Consider the following 19,845-nt stretch of genomic DNA (forward strand, 5'->3'; position numbering starts at 1 on the left):
ACCCCAGCTTAGCCACTTGGCAGCTGTGTGACTTTGGGCAAGTCACTTAACTTCTCTGTGCCTCAGTGACCCCATCTGTAAAATGGGGATTAAGATTGTGAGCCCCACATGGGACAACCTTGTACCCTCTCCAGCGCTTAGAGCAGTGCTTTACACATAGTAAGCGCTTAACAAATGCCATCATTATTATTATTTGAATTTAATTTGCTTATTTCAGCCAAAATAGTAATACTCTGGGGGCTACTCCAAAACTATTCATTAACATGGGAATCCTAAATCACTGTTTGTTCCTAGGGTACTATGTACACAATGGTGAAATCCAAAATTGTAAAGTTAGATGGAAATGATGGTAAGTGTAGGTGAGTGTCATTATTGTGCAGTTTTTTGGCCGTCTGTCTTTTTACTGTTCCATCTTTTGCTCTAGTAGAATGTTGCAGCTTTTGATATGTAACATACCTAATTGATTTTTTCATCATTAACTAGTAGTCTTATTTGCTTTATTTAGTAAGCGTGCAACAAGTACCTTTTTTTTTTTTTTTGAAAGTAAACCTGGTAACCATTAAACCATGTGTTTCAAAGGTGTTTTCACAGTTTGACCTCTTGTGGGCCGTTATGATTCTCAGGCAGTTTTTCTAAAAGTAGGAAGTCACCAGACCAGATACGGGGAGTGAGCGTTCAGCAGATAATTTTCAGCCTCTCTGCTGGCTGGAGCCAATGAAACAGAATTTGTCCATTTTTTTCCTCCTTGATGAAACCTGTGAGTTTGATTTTCCAAAACAGGCATATGTGTAAATCTTCATTATATTTATTTAGTAGTCAGTTTAAGTAAAATATCATTAGTAAATTTAAAAGCAAGGAACATTCACCATCATCAAAATGTAACAATGTTAAAAGACTTTGATAATTAGTACTTGAATATAATAGGAAGTCAGAAGTTGACGGCGCTTGTCTAAGAAAAATGTGGGTGGAGAAATATGCGGAGAGACAGTCACACAGTCCTACAAACAGAAACAGAAGGATACAGGGCAAGGATAACAGCCTCTGTCATTTTCATGGTGCACTTGATAGATGCTTGTGGCAAACCTCTGCTCTAGAGCAATAATTAGGTCACTATAATCATATAATTATCAACCCCTCATATTTTCTCAGGAGTTTGTATTACAGCTAAGAACTATTGGTAGACTGTTTTCTACAACAGCACCAATACGCTGCTGTTTGCTTTTTTTCTTCATTGAAAAATATTTTCTTTCGTGAATAATTTCCTATTTTCTCAAAAGTAATGGGTAACTTTGATTTTATATTGGACCATCCTGACAGTAGTTTCAAGCTCTTAGTTTGAATGTTATCTCGGGTTCAAATGGAAAATTAGATAAAAAGCTGTTTAAAATCTAGTGATTTATTAATTTAGGAATAATTTTCTCCAGGGCCTACATCATTAGGTGTGCATGGCATACTTAGACTAAGTCTTTGATCAGTAGGATTTCCAGTCAAAGATCGAAACAGTTGAAACCTAAAAACCAACCCTAACATTTAGAAGAGATGCACAGTTGTATCTTGTTTAGATTTCCCCTGTATGCTTGGGAACCTGTCTATTTTACCACTTTTCTATGATCTTTAAAAAGATGGGATCAAGAAAAGATTGTGTAGAGCAAGTGAGCTTTGAAAGAGAAAGGCATGGCAGACTAAATGAGGGAGTTTCTTGATATACAGTAGAAAGGGATGGAAGAATGGGGATAGATTTAAAAAGAAGGAAAGACAAAAGGTAGAAAAATGCTTCAAGAGAAAGAGAAGCAGGTGAATTCAAAGTTATTGGAGATTTTAGGAAGATGTCTCTGCAGGCAGTCTTGCAGAAAAGGGAAAGAAGGTTGAAGAACTTTAATCGCAGGCCTAGAAGGGTAAGAAAAGTATGGGGCAGAGAGACCATTTATAGAAGATTTAAAGGTGCATTGGGTTACTGAAAGCATGGATTCGGTCTAAAACAATGGTGAGAGCAAAGAAATTAATTTGAAAGATGTTTTAAAAGAAGAAGTGATGGTTTGGCAACAATCTCTATGTGGGAAGCGAAAGATGACCCTGAAATTGAACCTTAGAAAAGAGGTTAGATAAAAACATTCTTAAGAGTGACAGAAAAAGGGCGATGGGTGAGGAAGCTATTTAGCTCTCACTTAAGAAGTATTTTTTAAATTGTTTTAGCTGTTAATCAAAATAACTCCTAATTTCAGAAACATTCTTATTCCCTGAGAAACTGTTAAAGCTAAAAGGTAACACAAGCTTGACCTGATGGAATACTCCTGTCATTCAGCTTAATAAACCACTATGAATCGTTAGCAAGTTAAATTTGCTTCCATTTCCAGATTACTTCGTATTTCCTGTTCACAAAGTAAGTGTGACGAGAGAGACAATTTGAGATGCTTCTTCATAGAGCAGTGCAGTGCACATGCAGACATTGAATATGTCCCTGTATTTTTGGTTGTTTTCGCTATTGTAATCATAGGAAAAATGACAGTATGAATTGAGTTGACAGAGCAGATTGGATTTTATGTTAATATATTTAATTGGCAGATTTGAATTCTCCTTTCAGACATGATCCTTATTCAAGGAGTTTTGGAAATGGCCTGTCAACCACATCCTGTCTAAGAAATGTTGCTAGGAAGAAAAGTGAAGATCTGTGAAGATGTGTGACTTAGAACTAGCAAAGAAACTATTTAGCCTAGAAAATGAAGGTTATTCATACAGAATCCTTGATTGGAGTTGCAATAGCCAGGTGTTTTCTGAAGCTGAAATTGGGTTAGATTTTTTTTCCTGAAATGTTCATAGCCTTCTTGGTAAGGTATAGGGTTGGTTCCCCTAGCATTCTGTTGCTATTATCCTCAGTTGTGAACTTGCAGGGTTTGGGGGGATGGTTAGAACAGAGAAAATACAGTAGAAATCAACTTTCTGAATATCCGTTTTCTCCTCCCGAGCTACATCTGTGAGTGGCAGAGGTACCAGGAGAAGCAGTTGTTCATATTGCAGGTTTCTGGGACTCCTTGCAGTGCCATGAACCGAGAAGTGACGCTGGGAAGACACTGTGGGAGCACCAAGAATGTGTGTGACTTCTCTTGGTGCCCCTATTATTCTTGGAAATGGGAGAATGTTGGGAAGTGAGCTCCTGTGGGCAGGAAATTTATTGTACTCTCTCCAGTGCTTAGTATAGTGCTCTAGACATGGTAAGTGTTCATTAAATACCATTGATTGTGTTGAAAAATAATCATTGTGGTGTTTAAGCGCCTACTGTGTTCCAAGCACTCTGCTAAGCACTGGGGTAGTTGCAAGGTCATACACAGTCAATCAGTTGTATTTATTGAGTGCTTACTGTGTGCAGGGCACTGTATTTAGTGCTTGACAGAGTGCAAAATAAGAGTTAGTAGAAACATTTCCTGCCCACAAATCCCTGTCCCAATCATGGTTCACATTCTAAGTATGAGGGAGAACAGGTAATAATAATAATAATAATAATAATTGTAGAATTCGTTAAGCGCTTACTGTGTGGCAAGCACTGTTCTAAACCCTGGAGAAGATACAAAAGGTCAGGTCAGAAACAGTCCCACAGAGTGATCACAAGCTAAGTAGAGAGAGAGCAGGTACTGAATCCCCATTTTGCAGATGAGATAATAGAGGCACAGAGAAGTGAAGTGACTTGTCCAAGGTCCTACAGCAGGCACATGTTGGAGCTGGGATTAGAACCGAGGTCATCTGACTCCCAGGCCTGTGCTCTTTCCACAAGGCCTAGGCCACGCTGCTTCTTAGTGTTGTGGCCTGTGGTGCCATGGGAGTCCTGAATGGCAGAACCACGTTCATTGCTCCCATTTTCCTTGCCAACCCTCTTGCCACCCCTGGAGGTACTCAGAAACTTGTATGTATAAATTGGTGTGAGGGGCCTCAGAGCCGCTGTGACATGATAAACCTGAAGACAATTGAATTATGGGGCTCCTTTAATATAAACAAGGTTCCTTGTCCCCCACGCTCATATTATAAAGGGATTACTCTGGCTTCCATTTTTTTTATCCAGGGGTGATTTAACCCAAAGCATCCAGTGGGTTTTCATCTTGAGGAAGCTTTTACCCTATGAAGGAGCTAGGAGTAATGTTACCATCCCCACCTTTCAAATGGGGAAATGAGAGAACAGAGTTAAGTGACTTGTCTAAAACCTCAGTTTGAAATAAAACCAGGACTATCTTTCATAGTCCTGACTCCCATTCAAGTGTTCTATCAAACTCCAGGTAATTTTTAATGTACTACTTTTGAAAAAAAATTATATAATCTCTTGCAGATTCTTTCATTTCTTTCATACATTCATACATTCGTATTGAGTGATCACTGTGTGCAGAGCGCTGTCCTAAGCGCTTTGGAGAGTACAGTACAAGCAGTAAACAGTCACATTCCCTGCCCACAATGAGCTTACACTCTAGAGGGGTAGAGATGGACATCAATACAAAGAAAGTCACAGATATATATTTATATACACATGTGCTGTGGGGCTGCAGGGGAAGAGCACAGGGAGCAAGTCAGGGCGATGCAGAAGGGAGTGGGAGATGAGGAATAGTGGGGTTTAGCCTGAGAATTAGTGGGGAATAGCCTGGGAAGACCTCATGGGGTAGATGTGCCTTCAATAAGGTTTCGAAGAGGGAGGACATTCCAGACCAGAGGCAGGATGTGGGCTAGGGCTTGGCAGTGAGACAGGTGAAGTTGAGGCACAGTGAGAAGGTTAGCACTAGAGGAGCAAAGTGTGTGGGCTGGGTTATAGAAAGGAGAAAAGTGAGGTGAGATAGGAGGGGGCAAGATGGTGGAGTGCTTTAAAGCCAGTGGTGAGGAGTTTTTGTTTGATGCAGAGGTGGATGGGCAACTACTGGCAGTTTTTGGAGGAGTGGGAGGTGACATATCGTGAATGTTTTTTGTAGAAAAATTATCTAGGCAGCAGAGTGAAGTATGTACTTGAGTGGGGAATGGAGTGCAGATGAGAAAAACATTAGAAAAGGACTTAAGATCATTCTTTAAACATTGATGGCCAGCAATTTTCCAAAAGATTATGTAGGCACCCTTCCCTAAGAAGGTTTTATACTTTTGCTTGGATGATGGTCTGTTTTATAGATCCCCAGAATATCATCACTGGGTAGGAAAGTTCCTAAAAGAGATTGTGATGCGACAACTCATTAATATCTTCTTCTTCTTGCTTAACTTTAATATGCATGTAGCAACAAGTAAATGGAGATGTCAGTTTTACTGATGCAATATTTTTATGTATTGATACAATCTTTGAAACGAGTCATTCCAGAACATCTGAGATGATATTGTATATGCCATCTTTTTTATCATCTTCACTATCAGTGCCTCCAGGATATTTTTAAACTCCATCATCAACTCTGTGTGTGTGAACTAATATACGTGATATATTTAATTTTAATTATGATTATATTTTTTGGTGAGCTCCCACTTTCCAAGTTTAGAATTTATAAAGAAATCAAATATATTTGAAGGGAATATATTTGATTTCTTTATGATATATAACCCTTTCAGCTGATCCAGTGCTTAGTACAGTGCCTGGCACATGGTAAGCTCTTAACAAATACCATATTTATTTATTTATTTATCTATTTCCACTTTTACGTAATATAGTATTATAAAAAAGAGTTATTGATCTTTGTTACAGAAGTTGATTAAAGAAAAACCTCATAGCCACAATATTGTATTATACAGATACAGAATTCCTTATTCTGTATAATGAGGCAAATATAAATTCAAAGACTTACAGGCACATTGGAATTTTACTGTTAAGGGAATTCTATTTGTAACTACTTAATTGATACAACGTCATTTTTTATCCATCAAATTACCCTCAGTTGATAAGTTGGCTTCTCAAAATCGAAAATTAAAATTTGCAGTAAATTCAAGAATCTACGTTGTATTCATTTTGGTTTTGCGTAGCCAATCTATGGAGAAATGTTCTTGTTTCATTAGAACGCTAACACTCTCAAAGAGGAGATTCTCTGCAATGGTATTAAGAGTACCCAAGAGAGTCCTTTTCAGTAAGTTTGTCCAATTAAGCTGTTGCCTGCCAGTAGCAGAGAGTTTATTGTAGAAACATAGCGATATTGCATTCCGTTACACATCCAGAACATAAATCAGCAGGAATCTAGCTAAATATATGAACCTGCTTGGAAAAGACACAAAATTAAATAGAGAACAGAAAATAGCATGTCTAAGTTGGGACAGCTGTACTTTAGCAGATTTGCTGTAGTGTTCATTACCCTTTGATGTTTTTGATTATTAAAGAAAATATGTAGTGGTGTGGAAGACACAACTATTTATTCTTCCAAAACAACCTTATTTCTTCTTTATTTTCTGAGTCAGTGTGAATAAATATAAAAGAAGCTGAAGCTGACACCAGAAAACCTGTTTCATTTTGTTTCCAGTTAACTTCTTACAGAGTGTTCCCAGATATCATTGAAGCTTTATGTGCACCTCCAAATCGTTTAGTTAATAATAATAATAATAGTATTTGTTAAGCACTTACTGTCATTAAGTGCTAGAAACAAGATAATGAAGGTGGACACAGTCCCTGTCCTGTTTGTGGCTCCCAATCTGAAGGACTAGGAGCTTAATACTGCAATTTACTCAAATTGATGGCCTCTGGGTCCTCTTTCTGTCACTCACTCCTCTGCCATCCACTGTCTTTGCCCAGCAGAACGTGCCGGCACCTGAAGCTCTGTGCATCTAAAAACTGATCCTAAACAGATTTTGGGGAGGGAGGGAGGGAATCCACTTTTATTTTACTCAGTTTATAACTGTCAGCCAGAATTTTGTGCTCAGGAAAAAGCTTTCCCTGGACTGAAATTGTACAGGGTTAGGGGATTAAAGTCCATCAAGGTTTTATCAGGTGTGAAGATGGGATCACAGAGCCAGGTTGCTGGGCCAGGTGTAAAAGCTTAGACTTTGCAGAACTGGGTTTATGGACAGAAGTTTGCTGGGTCGGGAAAGCGGATCTCAGTGAGTTTCCATGTATGTAAGGCTGGGTGTGCTTTCTTGTTTGTTTCCTTTTTCTGTGTGCTTGTGCCAATGTCGGGGGTCTCGGTACTTTTCAGTGTGTTTCTGGGTATAAAAGTGAACGTATAGGGGCAGGTGATGAAGGGAAGGTGCAAGTTACAGGTGTCATCTCTTACGGCAGCTTGCAGGATTTCAAGCATATGAAACTTGCCACTCGTAGAGTTTCTCCTGGCTCTTTCCCCTTCCCCTTCTGCACTGAAAACCATCCAGGAGGAAGGGAATTTTTACTATGTGGATTCAGCGCGTAACTATGAAAATAATAATTATAATGGTATTTGTTAAGCGTTTACTATGTGCCAGGCACTGTTCTAAGTGCTGGGGTGGCTACAAGCAAATTGGGTTGTACACATGCCCTGTCCCACATGGATCTGACCGTCTCAATTCTCATGGTACAGATGAGGTAACTGAAGCACAGAGAAGTTAAGTGACTTGCTTAAGGTCACACAGCAGACAAATGACGGAGCCAAGATTAGAAAGCACGTGATGTTTTGACTTTGAAGCCTGTGCTCCATTCACTACGCCATGCTGCTTCCCTCTTGGCCTGATTACCTTCTTGCTGGACTGATGGACTGCTCACCATTGTTCCATCCTAGCCTGGGCTGGGACTTCCACTGATTGGGTGGGCGGATGTGTTTTTTAGTGTGACTCGGTGGGAACGGATGTGGAACAGTTGTGAATGAGTGTACTTCAGTGTGGGTGTGCCCAAGTCTCCTCCCTCTCGCCTCTCCTCCTCCCACCCTGATCTGCCTCATCTCCTCATTGTTCATCCATTCAATAGTATTTATTGAGTGCTTACTATGTGCAGAGCACTGTACTAAATGCTTTGTAACCCCTCTGTCCTCTCCTTTTTCCTCTGGGGTTGCTTGTCACTTCTCTAGATTCCCCTTCCATTGGGTTTCCCCTCTCTAGCCCACTTCCCCTGGTTTTTTCCCAGTTGACTCTAAGCTTCTTGTGGACAGGAATCTTGTCCGTCAACTCCATTATATTGTACTTTCTCAAGCATTTAGTACAGTGCTCTGCACACAGTAATCTTTCAGGAACTACCATTGATCAATTTCCTGTCCAAACCTAACCTCCCGTGACCCACCTCATGGCTTGCTGTTTTCTAGATGTGACACCTGGTAGCCAACAAGCCCAGTGCATCCTACCATGGCCCCTGCCATCTGTCTACCTGTTGCTAGCCTCATCCCTGTTATCTCCTCTTGCCACTGCCCCAAACCACTCAGTGGCCACAGGGTCCACCGAAACCTCATCCAGTGTGTTATGCCCCAACACACCACTTCCCCACCCTCTACCCTACTTACAACACTGTTTCTGTGCCCTGTGGTCCCCTGCTCCATTGTAGGCAAACTCTTCAGCATCCTGGGCCTGTTCCTGGCCCACTCACCGTACTGATTTCCATTCTACATTTCTGACTTACCACTCCGTCCTCTTTTCTCCCCCTCAGCTGTAGAGAAGCAGCGTGGCTCAGTGGAAAAGATCCTGGGCTTCGGAGTCAGAGGTCATGAGTTCGACTCCCGGCTCTGCCACTTGTCAGCTGTGTGACTGTGGGCAAGTCACTTAACTTCTCTGTGCCTCAGTTCCCTCATCTGTAAAATGGGGATTAAGACTGTGAGCCTCACGTGGGACAACCTGATTACCCTGTATCTCCCCCAGCGCTTAGAACAGTGCTCTGCACATAGGAAGCGCTTAACAAATATCAACATTATTATTATTAGTCTTGCAAGAGTCACTCCTGGGTCCCCTCCTCTTCTTATCCTTTAGGTGGATGATTCTCAACTAACCAATCCATCAGTGATATTTATTGAGGGCTTACTAGGTGCAGCGCACTGTACTAAGTGCTTGAAAAATTATCATACAACAGAATCGGTAGACACCATCTCCGCCCACACGGAGCTTACAGTCTACAGGGGGCACAGACATTAAAATAAATTAGAGATGGAGGAGAGAGTAGAATGTAAGGTTATTTCATAACTCCTGTGGGGCAGTGGGGAGTATCAAAGTGCTTAAGGGGTATATTATAGCCAAACATAGTTGAAGCAGAGGGGAGGGTGGATTTTGGAAATAAGGGCTTAGTCAGAAGAGGGTTCTTGGAAGAGATAGGGAGAGTTTTGAAATGTGGGGGGAGAGTGGTGGACTGTTAGATTTGAAGTAGGAGGGATTTGCAAGGACAAGGGGTTGGTGGTGAGATAGAAGAGATTGAAAAGCAAAGAGCAAGGCTGGCATTAGGGGAGTGAGGATGCAGACTCCTCTAGACGGCAAGCTCATTATGGGCAGAGATGTGTCCGGTAATTCTATTGTATTGTTCGCTCCCAGGTGTTTAGTAAAAAGCTGTGCATATAGTAAGTGCTCAGTAAATACCCTTGAATGATTGACCTGCTCCCACCAGAACCTTAAAAATCTATGCCAAAAACTGAGTTCTTTGTCTTCCTGAATTTCCCATTGCTGTTGAAACACCATCATCCACCCAGAAACTTGCAATTTTGATGTCATCTGTGACTCATTCTATCATTTACTTTCACATTTGTTGGTCTTTAAATTCTGCTGGGTGGTCTTTCACAAACTTGCCCCTTACAGCAAGCACCTACTCTTGCCCTCATCACTCTCTGCATAGATTTATATAACATTTTCTGTATTCACTTTTTTGCTTCGAAACTTACTCCTTTCAGTCTGTCCTAGGCAGACTTCATCTTCTTAAAATCCAATTCAGGACATACCACTTCCCTCCTTGAAAACCACCACTGACAACTCATTCTCCTCACGTAAAACAAAAACTCCTAACCATTAGCTTCAAGGTTCACCATTGCCTTATATATATATTCATGCTCTTCTCCTTCCACCAATAGGCAGGATTCTCTGAATGATGCCCTCTTCCTTGTTGGAGGGATATAATGAAGAATTCTGGGCTATATATTCCTGTGTTGACAATATATTTTGAAGTGAATGTCCAATAATGAAAAATATTTAGGGATATAGAATCCTGGTTGAAGCTTTCTGCCTTATCCCTCTCCATTTTGTGGCAAGCATACTTATGCTTATAAAACCTATTCTTTAAATCCTTTACTGATTTGAGAGTTGATGTAAGAATCTAAAAATGTTTCTGGAATTTTTTTGTTTGTACTTGAATGCAAAGCAATCTGAAATCACAAATAGGCACTCTATAATTTATTTTAATTAAATATAACTAATTATTCAATTAAGTTTCCAGTGGTGTGTCCAGGTGACTGATAAGATGATAAAAATATGTAATGAAATGCATATTCTGTGATTAATTGGATTTTACCTATTATAACACCCATGTTTTTAATTCAAACTGCATCTTTTTTCCCCTTAATGTTGGGGGTGAGACCCTGGGGGTATTTGGCTCAGTGGAAAGAGCCCGGGCTTGGGAATCAGAGGTCATGGGTTTGAATCCTGGCTCTTCCACTTGGCAGCTGTGTGACTGTAGGCAAGTCACTTAACTTCTCTGGGCCTCAGTTCCCTCATCTGTAAAATGGGGATTAAGACAGTGAGCCCCACCTGAGACCACCTTGTATCCTCTCTAGTGCTTAGAACAGTGCTTTACACATAGTAAGTGTTTAACAAATACCAACATTATTATTATTAATATTATTAAAGGCAGTGGTCCCTTGGCTTGTCATTTTTCTATGACTTGCGTTCTTAGCCTATGTTTCAAAAGGGATTTTAGATAGAAGGAAGCTGATGATACTAACTACTGTGTGATATTTGCATTCAGAGGTTGCTGTAAACCTGATCTCTTCCCTTCTTCATTCTTCTGAACTAATGAGGGAGTCCGTGAGCTGTGGGTCAAAGGCCCAAAATGAAACTTTTGAGAAATGAGCTGAAAATACCTGCTTTTAAAAGAAGGTATTTTTTTATAACTATATAGGCTCAGGTTATTATTTTGGACTCTCACCGTACTGAAATTACTTTTTCTTCTTCACTTACTGCTGAATGAGCAAGTCTTTCTCAGACTCTGGGGCAGGTTGTGGGTATATATATAGCAGTGTACACAAACATTTACATTTTGACATACAGGTTTTGACTGGAGAAGTTGATTTGGGAGGGCAGGGCAGGAGTTCTTTCTTTTTTAAAACAATATTCATTCTAGAAATAGCATCACTATTCAGATGAATTTGGAGCTATAAAAACAGGACAGAAAGAGTCTTGGATATAAATCTAGAAGTGTTTTTCTTTATAAACTCTTAACTCCCAAGTGTCTTGGGGTTTTCAGCTACTTTTTTGACCCCATTCAACCCCTTTATTGGCTTACCTTATTCATCATCCAAAAGGTGGAATCTTAGCATTCGACTCCAGTGTTGAAACAAGTTATTGTGTAATCTTAGACAGGTTACTTAACTGCTCTGTTCGTAAGTTGCATCACCTGAATATGGGGATAAAATAGATTGTGATCCCAATGTAGGGCAGGGACTATGACCAGTCTTAGAACCTCGTATCTACTGAGGTGCTTAGCACATAGTAAGTACATAAATAATTCTGCTGTTATTAATGTGTGCCATAAAAGTACCACATATGTCTAGAAGAATGAAAGACTGTATTTTCAAACATCGTAATAGCTTTAACTTTCCATTTTTATTTTTTCACAGTGCTGGTCCCAAAGGTGATAACATCTATGAATGGAGATCAACTATTCTGGGTCCCCCAGGCTCAGTGTATGAAGGTGGTGTTTTCTTCCTTGACATTACATTTACCCCAGAATATCCCTTTAAACCTCCAAAGGTAAGACTTTTTTTTTAGATATGAAGCTTTTTAGATGTCACAGGTTTATGAGAAAGCACCATCTCCATTTTAAATGATCTTGACTTTATTTGATTTAGTAACAAAACCATTTCCCATTTGTGGACCTCTTGGTCACATTTGAAATGGGGCTTATGCAGCTGGGTTTGCACTTGAGTATAGGCAGTGCCCCATTCATTACCCAAGCATAGGATGGATGAAGTTACCCTTCTCCCTTTTCATAAACACGTAGGGTTTTCCCCAGCAGTGAGAAGAGTTTTGAGGCTTGTGTGGTTAGCTCATACCTAAATTTCCTCAGCAGCAGCATTTATTAAGGTCACATGGCAGACAAGAAACAGATCTGAGATTAGAACCCAGGACCTTTGACTTCCAGGCTCATGCTCTTTCCCCTAGACCATGCTGTTTCATTATTAATAAAGTAAACCTGCTGATGAGTATGTCTGTGGACAGAGTAAAATGATTTCTGGCATAACCACGGCCCAACCGATAGACCTTTGTAGACTGAAGTCAGTGCTTGAATTGCTTAGGAGAGATTATGAACTTCTAATAATGTAGTTCCCGTGACACAAATTCATGAACATTTTGCCTCATTCATCACTAGTGTGGAGTAGCTAGGCATATTGTGATTGTCTGTGTGGCCTGGAGGTTATAAAACTCTAGATAATTGAGTGGGAGAATTAGCGTTTGAGAGGTGTCTCCGTCTGCAAACTCCCTGCAGATACAGCATAATGTCTAGGCTGCATCTGTTACTCAGCGTTCTAAGAGCAATTCAGTATTCGGAGAAGCCCAGCAATGTTAACCTCAAGTGGCAAGTGCTGACGGTAGTAGGAATCGTCTGAGTTTTCTGTACCAGTTTATAAATCCCAACAGCACTTGAGCATTTTTTAAACTACAAAAGACTCACATATGAGTTGTTTAGTATTTGGATTAATTTCTACTACAGATGTTATGCCATTGTGATTGTATTGTAATAGCCATTGTGTTCCTTTACTTTGCAATATTTTTCAAATGACAGTTTTTTCCCTAGATTGCTTTCTTGAATAATTGTCGATCGCAGGGGGCGGAGAGGGAGTATCCTCTTCAAGGTGGAGTAAAAACTCCCCATTCTTGCATGATTTTATGTGCCTCATTCCCTGTGAACTCAGAATACATTTGAATACTTGCGTTGTGGTTCCTTTTATGTGTTCCTCAAAGCCACACCTACTCCCAAAATTGAAACGACCCAATGACTGCCCTAACACATTGATGAGTTAAAACCGAAAAACATGTGTCAAATGTTTTCCTGTTCTACCATTTAAAGGCAACTGTTTTCCTCTGATTTACTGAAAGTTGTCATTCCCCCGACTCCGAAAATGAATTTAAGCTCTTGCTAGTAACTTTCTATCGTATGGACTATGAGAAGGGTGTGTGCTATGTGGTTTATTAATGAGATGGTCTTGTCATAATGTGATGGAAATCTCATCCACTCAAAGAAAGGGGCAGCCCCGTTCAGTCATTGTGCTAGGTGTCTGACCTCTAAAGCAACCCCAGAGTGGCTTTGGTTGACCCTTGTGTCAAGTTAGAACTCTTTCCAGTAGTGGCTTTACATGGAAACTGCCTGATACTGTCTCTGAGGGAATTAATAGGAGGAGATTGTGCAGTATCCTTCAGTCTTGGCCATTTGGGAGTGTCTTGTTTGGTGGAGCTGACCTTCCCACTGCCAGCTGCTCCACATTCCACAGTTTCTGGGCCCTGTAACTCCTGGTGCTTCTGGCTTCCGAGATGCTGTAAAGAATCCCTAGTGGGAGCTGGAATCAACCAATGGTATGTATTGAGTGCTTACTATGTGCAGAGCACTGTACCAAGCACTTGGGCGAGTACAATACTGTAGAGTTGGCAGACATAAGTTTGGTATTTGTTAAGCGCTTACTATGTGCAGAACACTGTTCTAAGCACTGGGGTAGATACAGGGTCATCAGGTTGTCCCACGAGAGGCTCACAGTCTTCACCCCCATTTGACAGATGAGGTAACTGAGGCACAGAGAAGTTAAGTGACTTGCCCACGGTCACACAGCTGACAAGTGGCAGAGCTGCCCATAACGAGTTTACAGTCTATAGGGGGAGAATGATATTAAATAATTTATAACATTCATTCATTCAATAGTATTTATTGAGCACTTACTATGTGCAGAGCACGGTACTAAGCGCTTGGAATGTACAAATCGGTAACAGAGACAGTCCCTGCCCTTTGACGGGCTTACAGTCTAATCGGGGGAGACAGACAGACAAGAACAATGGAAAAAATAGATTTAAAGATATAGTGCTGTGGGTTGAGAGTGGAGCAGATATCAAATATCCAGAGGTCACAGATCCAAGTGCATAGATGAAGCAGAAGGGAGAGAGAGTTGAGGAAAAGAGGGCTTAATGGAGAAGTCCTCTTGGAGGAGATAGATGTGTCTTTAATGTTTTGAAGCTGGAGAGTGATGGTCTAGCATATATGGAGGGAGAGAGATTTCCAGACAAGGGCAAGGACTTGAAAAAGGTGTCAGCGGCAAGAAAGACGATTGAGGTACATTGAGAAGGTTGGCATTAGAAGTGTGCAAGCTGGGCTGTAGTAGGTGATTGGTGATGTGAGGTAGGATGGGGTGAGCTGATTGAGTGCTTTAAAGCCAACAGTAAAGAGTTTGATGTGGAGGTGGATGGGCAGCCATTGGGAAGGATCTTGAGGACTGGAAAGACATGGACTGCACTCTTTTTTAGAAAAATTATTTTTAGAAAAAATAACAAAGCAATATTTGTGCAGCTATCCGAGACTTCCCCTTAACTGAAGTTACTGTTGTATTAGATGGAGCAAGTTTCTGACACCCTACCCTTGCTCCCAACTTAACATTTCCTTCTACCTTAGGCAGTAAGTGCACTGTTTAAATTACTCTGATCTCCCAGTAGTGCTCCATTCCTGTGACCTTATTTCCCTTCCCACCCCCACTAGAGTCCTTCTAGTATTTCTCTCTGTGACTTCTAGGGAAGCCCATCGGTCTAGCAGTATTTCAACAGGTGATCAGTGAAGAGTGTCAAGTGTAATACTGGCAATGGGCATAGAATAATGGGGAGGTTGTAACATGGGATTAGGCAAGGAACAGTTCATGGGGACTGAACATTTTTGTTGGGGAAAAAAGTTTTTTGTTCTAAGGCATCTTGGATAGTGGGGCATTTAAAGTGCCTGACCTCGTGCCTCTCTCCCTAATGTTTACTCCCTGTAGAAGAGTGGGTGATATGTTCAGGCTAGGACTGAGTGGGAGGCAGGCAGATGATGCCACATATTTATACCATTTTGTTGGTGCAGAGTCTCCTCAAGTCCTTGCCCTAAGTATGAAATTACCAGTATTCTAGTTTTAAGAAACCTAGAAGCTGCTGGATCTGGTTATGGTGTTTTTACCAGCATACCATGGGACAGCTTCCTCTACCATGGGACAGCTTCCTCTTTCTTCAAACCCTTTTATACTGTTAACACTATACATTCTTAGTGGCTCCCAAGAGTAGCATTAGAGAAAAGCTATATGCTTTTGTACCGAGGTGAAATCAGTAGCTTGACTTGACCCAGTGTGTGCTTTGATACCCTATAGTCTACCTAACCACATCCTCCCCTTCTGCCCTCCAACAAACAGCTTGGATATATGAGCTGAACTTCCTAACTTTTAAGTGTTGTAACTTTTTCATTAAGCTGTTTATTAATTCAGGAACCAGCATTTAACAAAGTCAGGTGGGACTTTTCCAAACACTTTGGTGTCACTGTCAAATTTTTTAATGATTAGTGTTACTATTAGGCCTGGTTATCGCTGGAAGAGATCATTTACCAGATGGTTCCCTGGTGAACCTGAAGAGTTAGTTCATTCTTCCTTAAATGGGTGAGCAGCTTTCTCTTTGTAGGAAATTGAGTATTTGCTAGCTAGAAAATTACCTTGGACACTACTATTTATTTATAAAGACTTGGCTCAAGTATTATCAAATATGCCAGATGAATTAATGAATTAATCTAACACTGTTTAAGTCCTTTGAATACAACCCGTGCATCTCCTTGTATTAAAACTTGCTACCTTACGGAGAAGAAAACCAGCTAGCTAGGTACCTTTATGGTCTTACCACATAGCAATATAAAAAAAGACCTCTATGAAATCTTTGAAACTATTGCACGGTTACTTAACTAGTATTTGAAAATATTTCACAAGCATCATTGATGTGTTAGCCTAGAATTATTCCTGTGGATTTTAAATTTTATAGAACTGTTCTTTTGGAAAACAGAAGTTTTGGGGTCAAAACAGACTTTTTTGAGTAAGGTGTGTTTTTTGTGATAGTTACAACAGTAGGCAGTGTACATCTTAGAAGGACTAGGCCCAGCCCTTATAAATTCCTTAGACTACCTATCGTCATGCTGACAGAGTACATGTAGAGCTCATGGACTTTGAGATTAGTTCAATTTTTAGTTGTCCATATGCCTGTTGGGCATAAGAGAAGGGTAACGGTTCTAACCAGGTCTTTACTCTGAACTTAGTGTTCAGAAAGCATATAACAGGCAGGGGTAAATCTGGCATGTGGGTTTTGAAACCTCTGTTTCTTCTGGTCTTAAATATATTACCCATCCTTGGATTTTAAATTGTAAAAAAAGGTGGGGGGTTTTTTGGTTTTGTTTTACAACAATATATATTCAGGTTTTCAGAAAGTAGTGTGACATTAATAATTTCCCCTCTTTGCTAAGTTTTTATTAAATGTTCTTTCATTTTACAATTTACTGACAAACTCTGCACTGTGAGCCTTTTGAAATGTAGTCATCAAAAAATCCGCTTTAAAGTAGTGTAATGCTCCTGCCTGACACAAGAGGACAGGGTACGAGTCATACACCGGCTGGAGTGGGTTTTAGGATGGGAAAAATACACATACTAGTAACATGAAAATAGCTTTGGAAATGTGAATCAACTTGCCCTTTTAAGGTTGAAGTTCCACTACTCCATTTTTCCATTTTAGTCTTACTAGTTGTCACTTAGTCTGTAAAGTCATTCACTAATTTGTAAATCTGCAAAAATAAAGTTTCCACCCTGTCTTAATGTTTTGATAGCAGGTCTCATTAATAAGGAACAGAGCTTTATACGATTTTTTAACTCTTTTCTCATTATAGCAAATTAAACTGTCACAAAGGTTGAAATGAATGAAATACCATTTGTTTCTGGATTACCTGGCCTGTATCAGAAATCCATTTTTCTGCAGGGGCTCTCCCAGTCATGGGCGTGATTAAAAAATAATTTTTGTATGACTGCACTGTAATGTTTTTCTAGGTTACATTTCGGACAAGAATCTATCACTGTAACATTAACAGCCAAGGAGTGATCTGCCTGGACATTCTGAAAGACAACTGGAGTCCAGCACTCACCATTTCCAAAGTTCTTCTCTCCATCTGCTCACTTCTCACAGACTGCAACCCTGGTAATGTTTATGCTGTCTTTTTGATGATTACATGTTGTTAAGTGACCAAAACTAAGAACGCTAGCAAATATTTTTCTGATTTCTAATTAAAAACATTTTTCATATGTGTAGTGCACAGTAAACCTTTATTATTAATTTTCTAATAATACTTTTTTCTCTGAATCTATTGAGTAATGCCCTGGCTGTTCAAGAAAAGTCAAACTAAGTTGTTGGGAAGCTGATATAACATGCCTTAAGGATAATGATGCTGTTTTGAGAATGTTAGGTGTGCACAGAGTTACTGTGTTGACAAATTCATTCATTCAGTCGTATTTATTGAGCACTTACTGTGTGCAGAGCACTGTACTAAGCACTTGGAAAGTACAGTTTGGCAAAAGATAGACACTCCCTCCCCAGCAATGAACTCACGGAGTCTAGAAGGGAGAGACAGACAACAGAACAAAATGAAATCAAATGCTCCTTTTTGGCATGAGTTGTAATTTCAGTGAAGTTATAAGATTGTTCATTTTAATTCAGAGAAGTGTAATGCATCTATGAAAGGAAAAGCATTAAATCAAATCTAGTCTCAAATTGATCGGAAAGCATGTGCGCACACACGTCCTTGAGAGAATTATAGAAATCCTGTAAGGGTTCCTAGGTTCAGAGGGAACAAGAGTAAATGGGAAAGGGAAAGAAGCAAGAGAAAGCCAGAGGACTAGGTTGGGAAGTAGATAGGAGGGACCTAGCCAAATCGAACCCACACGGATAACTGTGGCTTCTAAATTGCCTTCATGCAAGCGTCAGTTATGACTCTGTGGAAAGAAACATTGTGTTGAATGTAGTCTGCAGATTTAGTCATATAGATGTTATTCATTCGGTGGTATTTATTGAGTGCTTACTATGTGCAGAGCACTGTACTAAACGCTTGGAATGTATAATTCAGCAACAGATAGAGACGGTCTCTGCCCAATGACGGGCTTACAGTCTAATCGGGGGGAGACAGACGGACAAAAACAAGACAACATAATCACGATAAATAGAATCAAGGGGATGGACACCCAAAGAGTGCCAGAAAAAAAAGAATTGATTAGAGAAGCAGCATGGCTCAGGGAAAAGAGCACAAGCTTGGGAGCCAGAGGTCTTGGGTTTGAATCCCAGCTCTCCCACCTGTCAGCTTTGTGACTGTGGGCAAGTCACTTTACTTCTCTGTGCCTCAGTTCCTTCATCTGTAAAATGGGGATGAAGACTGTGAGCCTCATGTGGGACAACCTGATTAGCCTTTATCTACCCCAGCGCTTAGAGTGCTCTGCACATAGTAAGCGCTTAACAAATACCAACATTATTATTATTATTATTAGCAAATTTGTCTTAGGATAATTCGCATGCAAAACTTTAGGATTTTGTCATTGCTCCTTCCTACCTCCCCCAGAAAATAACAACTTTCCCTTTTTTCTTTCAGCTGATCCCCTGGTTGGAAGTATTGCCACTCAGTATATGACCAACAGAGCAGAACATGACCGAATGGCGAGACAGTGGACCAAAAGATATGCTACATAAATTGGTTTTTACCAACTCTTACATTATTTGTCTGTGATGGAAAGAGCTGCTTATGATTTTGAAGGGGTGGGGGGAGGGTGGGAGCTGGTAAAAGAGTAGGGTATTTCTATAACAGATTTTATTCAGTCTTTTATTTCCTAAGATTGTGTTGTTGTAACTTAAGGTATCTTGCTACAGTAAACAGTTAGACTTGGTAATAGCATCTTTTAAGACAGTCATTAGTTCTGCGATATTAGCTCAAATAGTACAGAAAAGAATGTACACTTAGACATTTGAGTTCAATTGCTTGCAGTATGTAAGATTAAAACAGCTTAATTTTGTACAGGTACATATGTTGGCATTTATGTAAAGTCCTTCCAAGACTACATACACGTTTTTTGTAAAAAGATGTTGGGATTTTTTTTTTTCTCCCTTGGGAGGGCGTGTTGGTATTTAACAATTCCTTTTTTTTTTTTTAGAGACAGTCATCTCATATATAATATGGACAAGTTGATATGGCACCGTATAGGAAATGAGAAGTAGCTAATGTATTTTATTTTATATGCCAATCTACTCTATTGTGAAAAGATTAAAGGTTTTAATCAGGATTTATGGAGACCTGTAGTGAAATACCTTAAGCTGTTTAACTGTAAGGCGTGGAATAGGAGTCACTCAGTGGATTGGTTATATGTTGTGGGCTACTTAAGTCTGCATTTGTTACTGTGCTAATAAAAGAATATTAAAAAGAACCCTGATATGTATGTATACCTTGACTTCCTTTGTCTGAAATGTTTTTTTGTCAGCTTCTTTACATTTTGATGGATGTGTTAATAATGGAATGACCTGGAAGTAAATTGTAAACAATGTACTTGAATTTGTGGATTAAACAATCCAGATGTAAAAGCAGAAGGGAAAAGAGATTTTAAAATATTGGTTCATTTAAATTATTTTGCCTAGGTCAGTTTTAAGAGGTTTTTTGGCTCATAATCCTCATATGCTGATAGTTCAGTTTTACACCTTAACCCATATGCACTT

The 19,845-nt window shown here is 39.9% G+C and overlaps 1 protein-coding gene across 11 annotated transcripts in view; it reads left to right on the forward strand.

Moving 5' to 3' along the window:
- The window catches only part of UBE2E1 (ubiquitin conjugating enzyme E2 E1), a 77,940-nt gene extending 58,356 nt beyond the window's left edge, over positions 1-19,584 (forward strand). For all 11 annotated transcript variants that reach the window (XM_039912909.1, XM_029071120.2, XM_039912910.1 and 8 more), the window contains 3 exons: positions 11,691-11,823; positions 17,148-17,295; positions 18,734-19,584. In XM_039912909.1, coding sequence (XP_039768843.1) covers positions 11,691-11,823; positions 17,148-17,295; positions 18,734-18,831 — 379 coding nt within the window. In that variant the 3' untranslated portion in view covers positions 18,832-19,584. The remainder of the gene's footprint in view (positions 1-11,690; positions 11,824-17,147; positions 17,296-18,733) is intronic.
- The last annotated feature ends 261 nt before the right edge of the window (positions 19,585-19,845 follow it).

Source organism: Ornithorhynchus anatinus, chromosome 8, assembly GCF_004115215.2.
Source record: "Ornithorhynchus anatinus isolate Pmale09 chromosome 8, mOrnAna1.pri.v4, whole genome shotgun sequence".
Taxonomy (NCBI): domain Eukaryota; kingdom Metazoa; phylum Chordata; class Mammalia; order Monotremata; family Ornithorhynchidae; genus Ornithorhynchus; species Ornithorhynchus anatinus.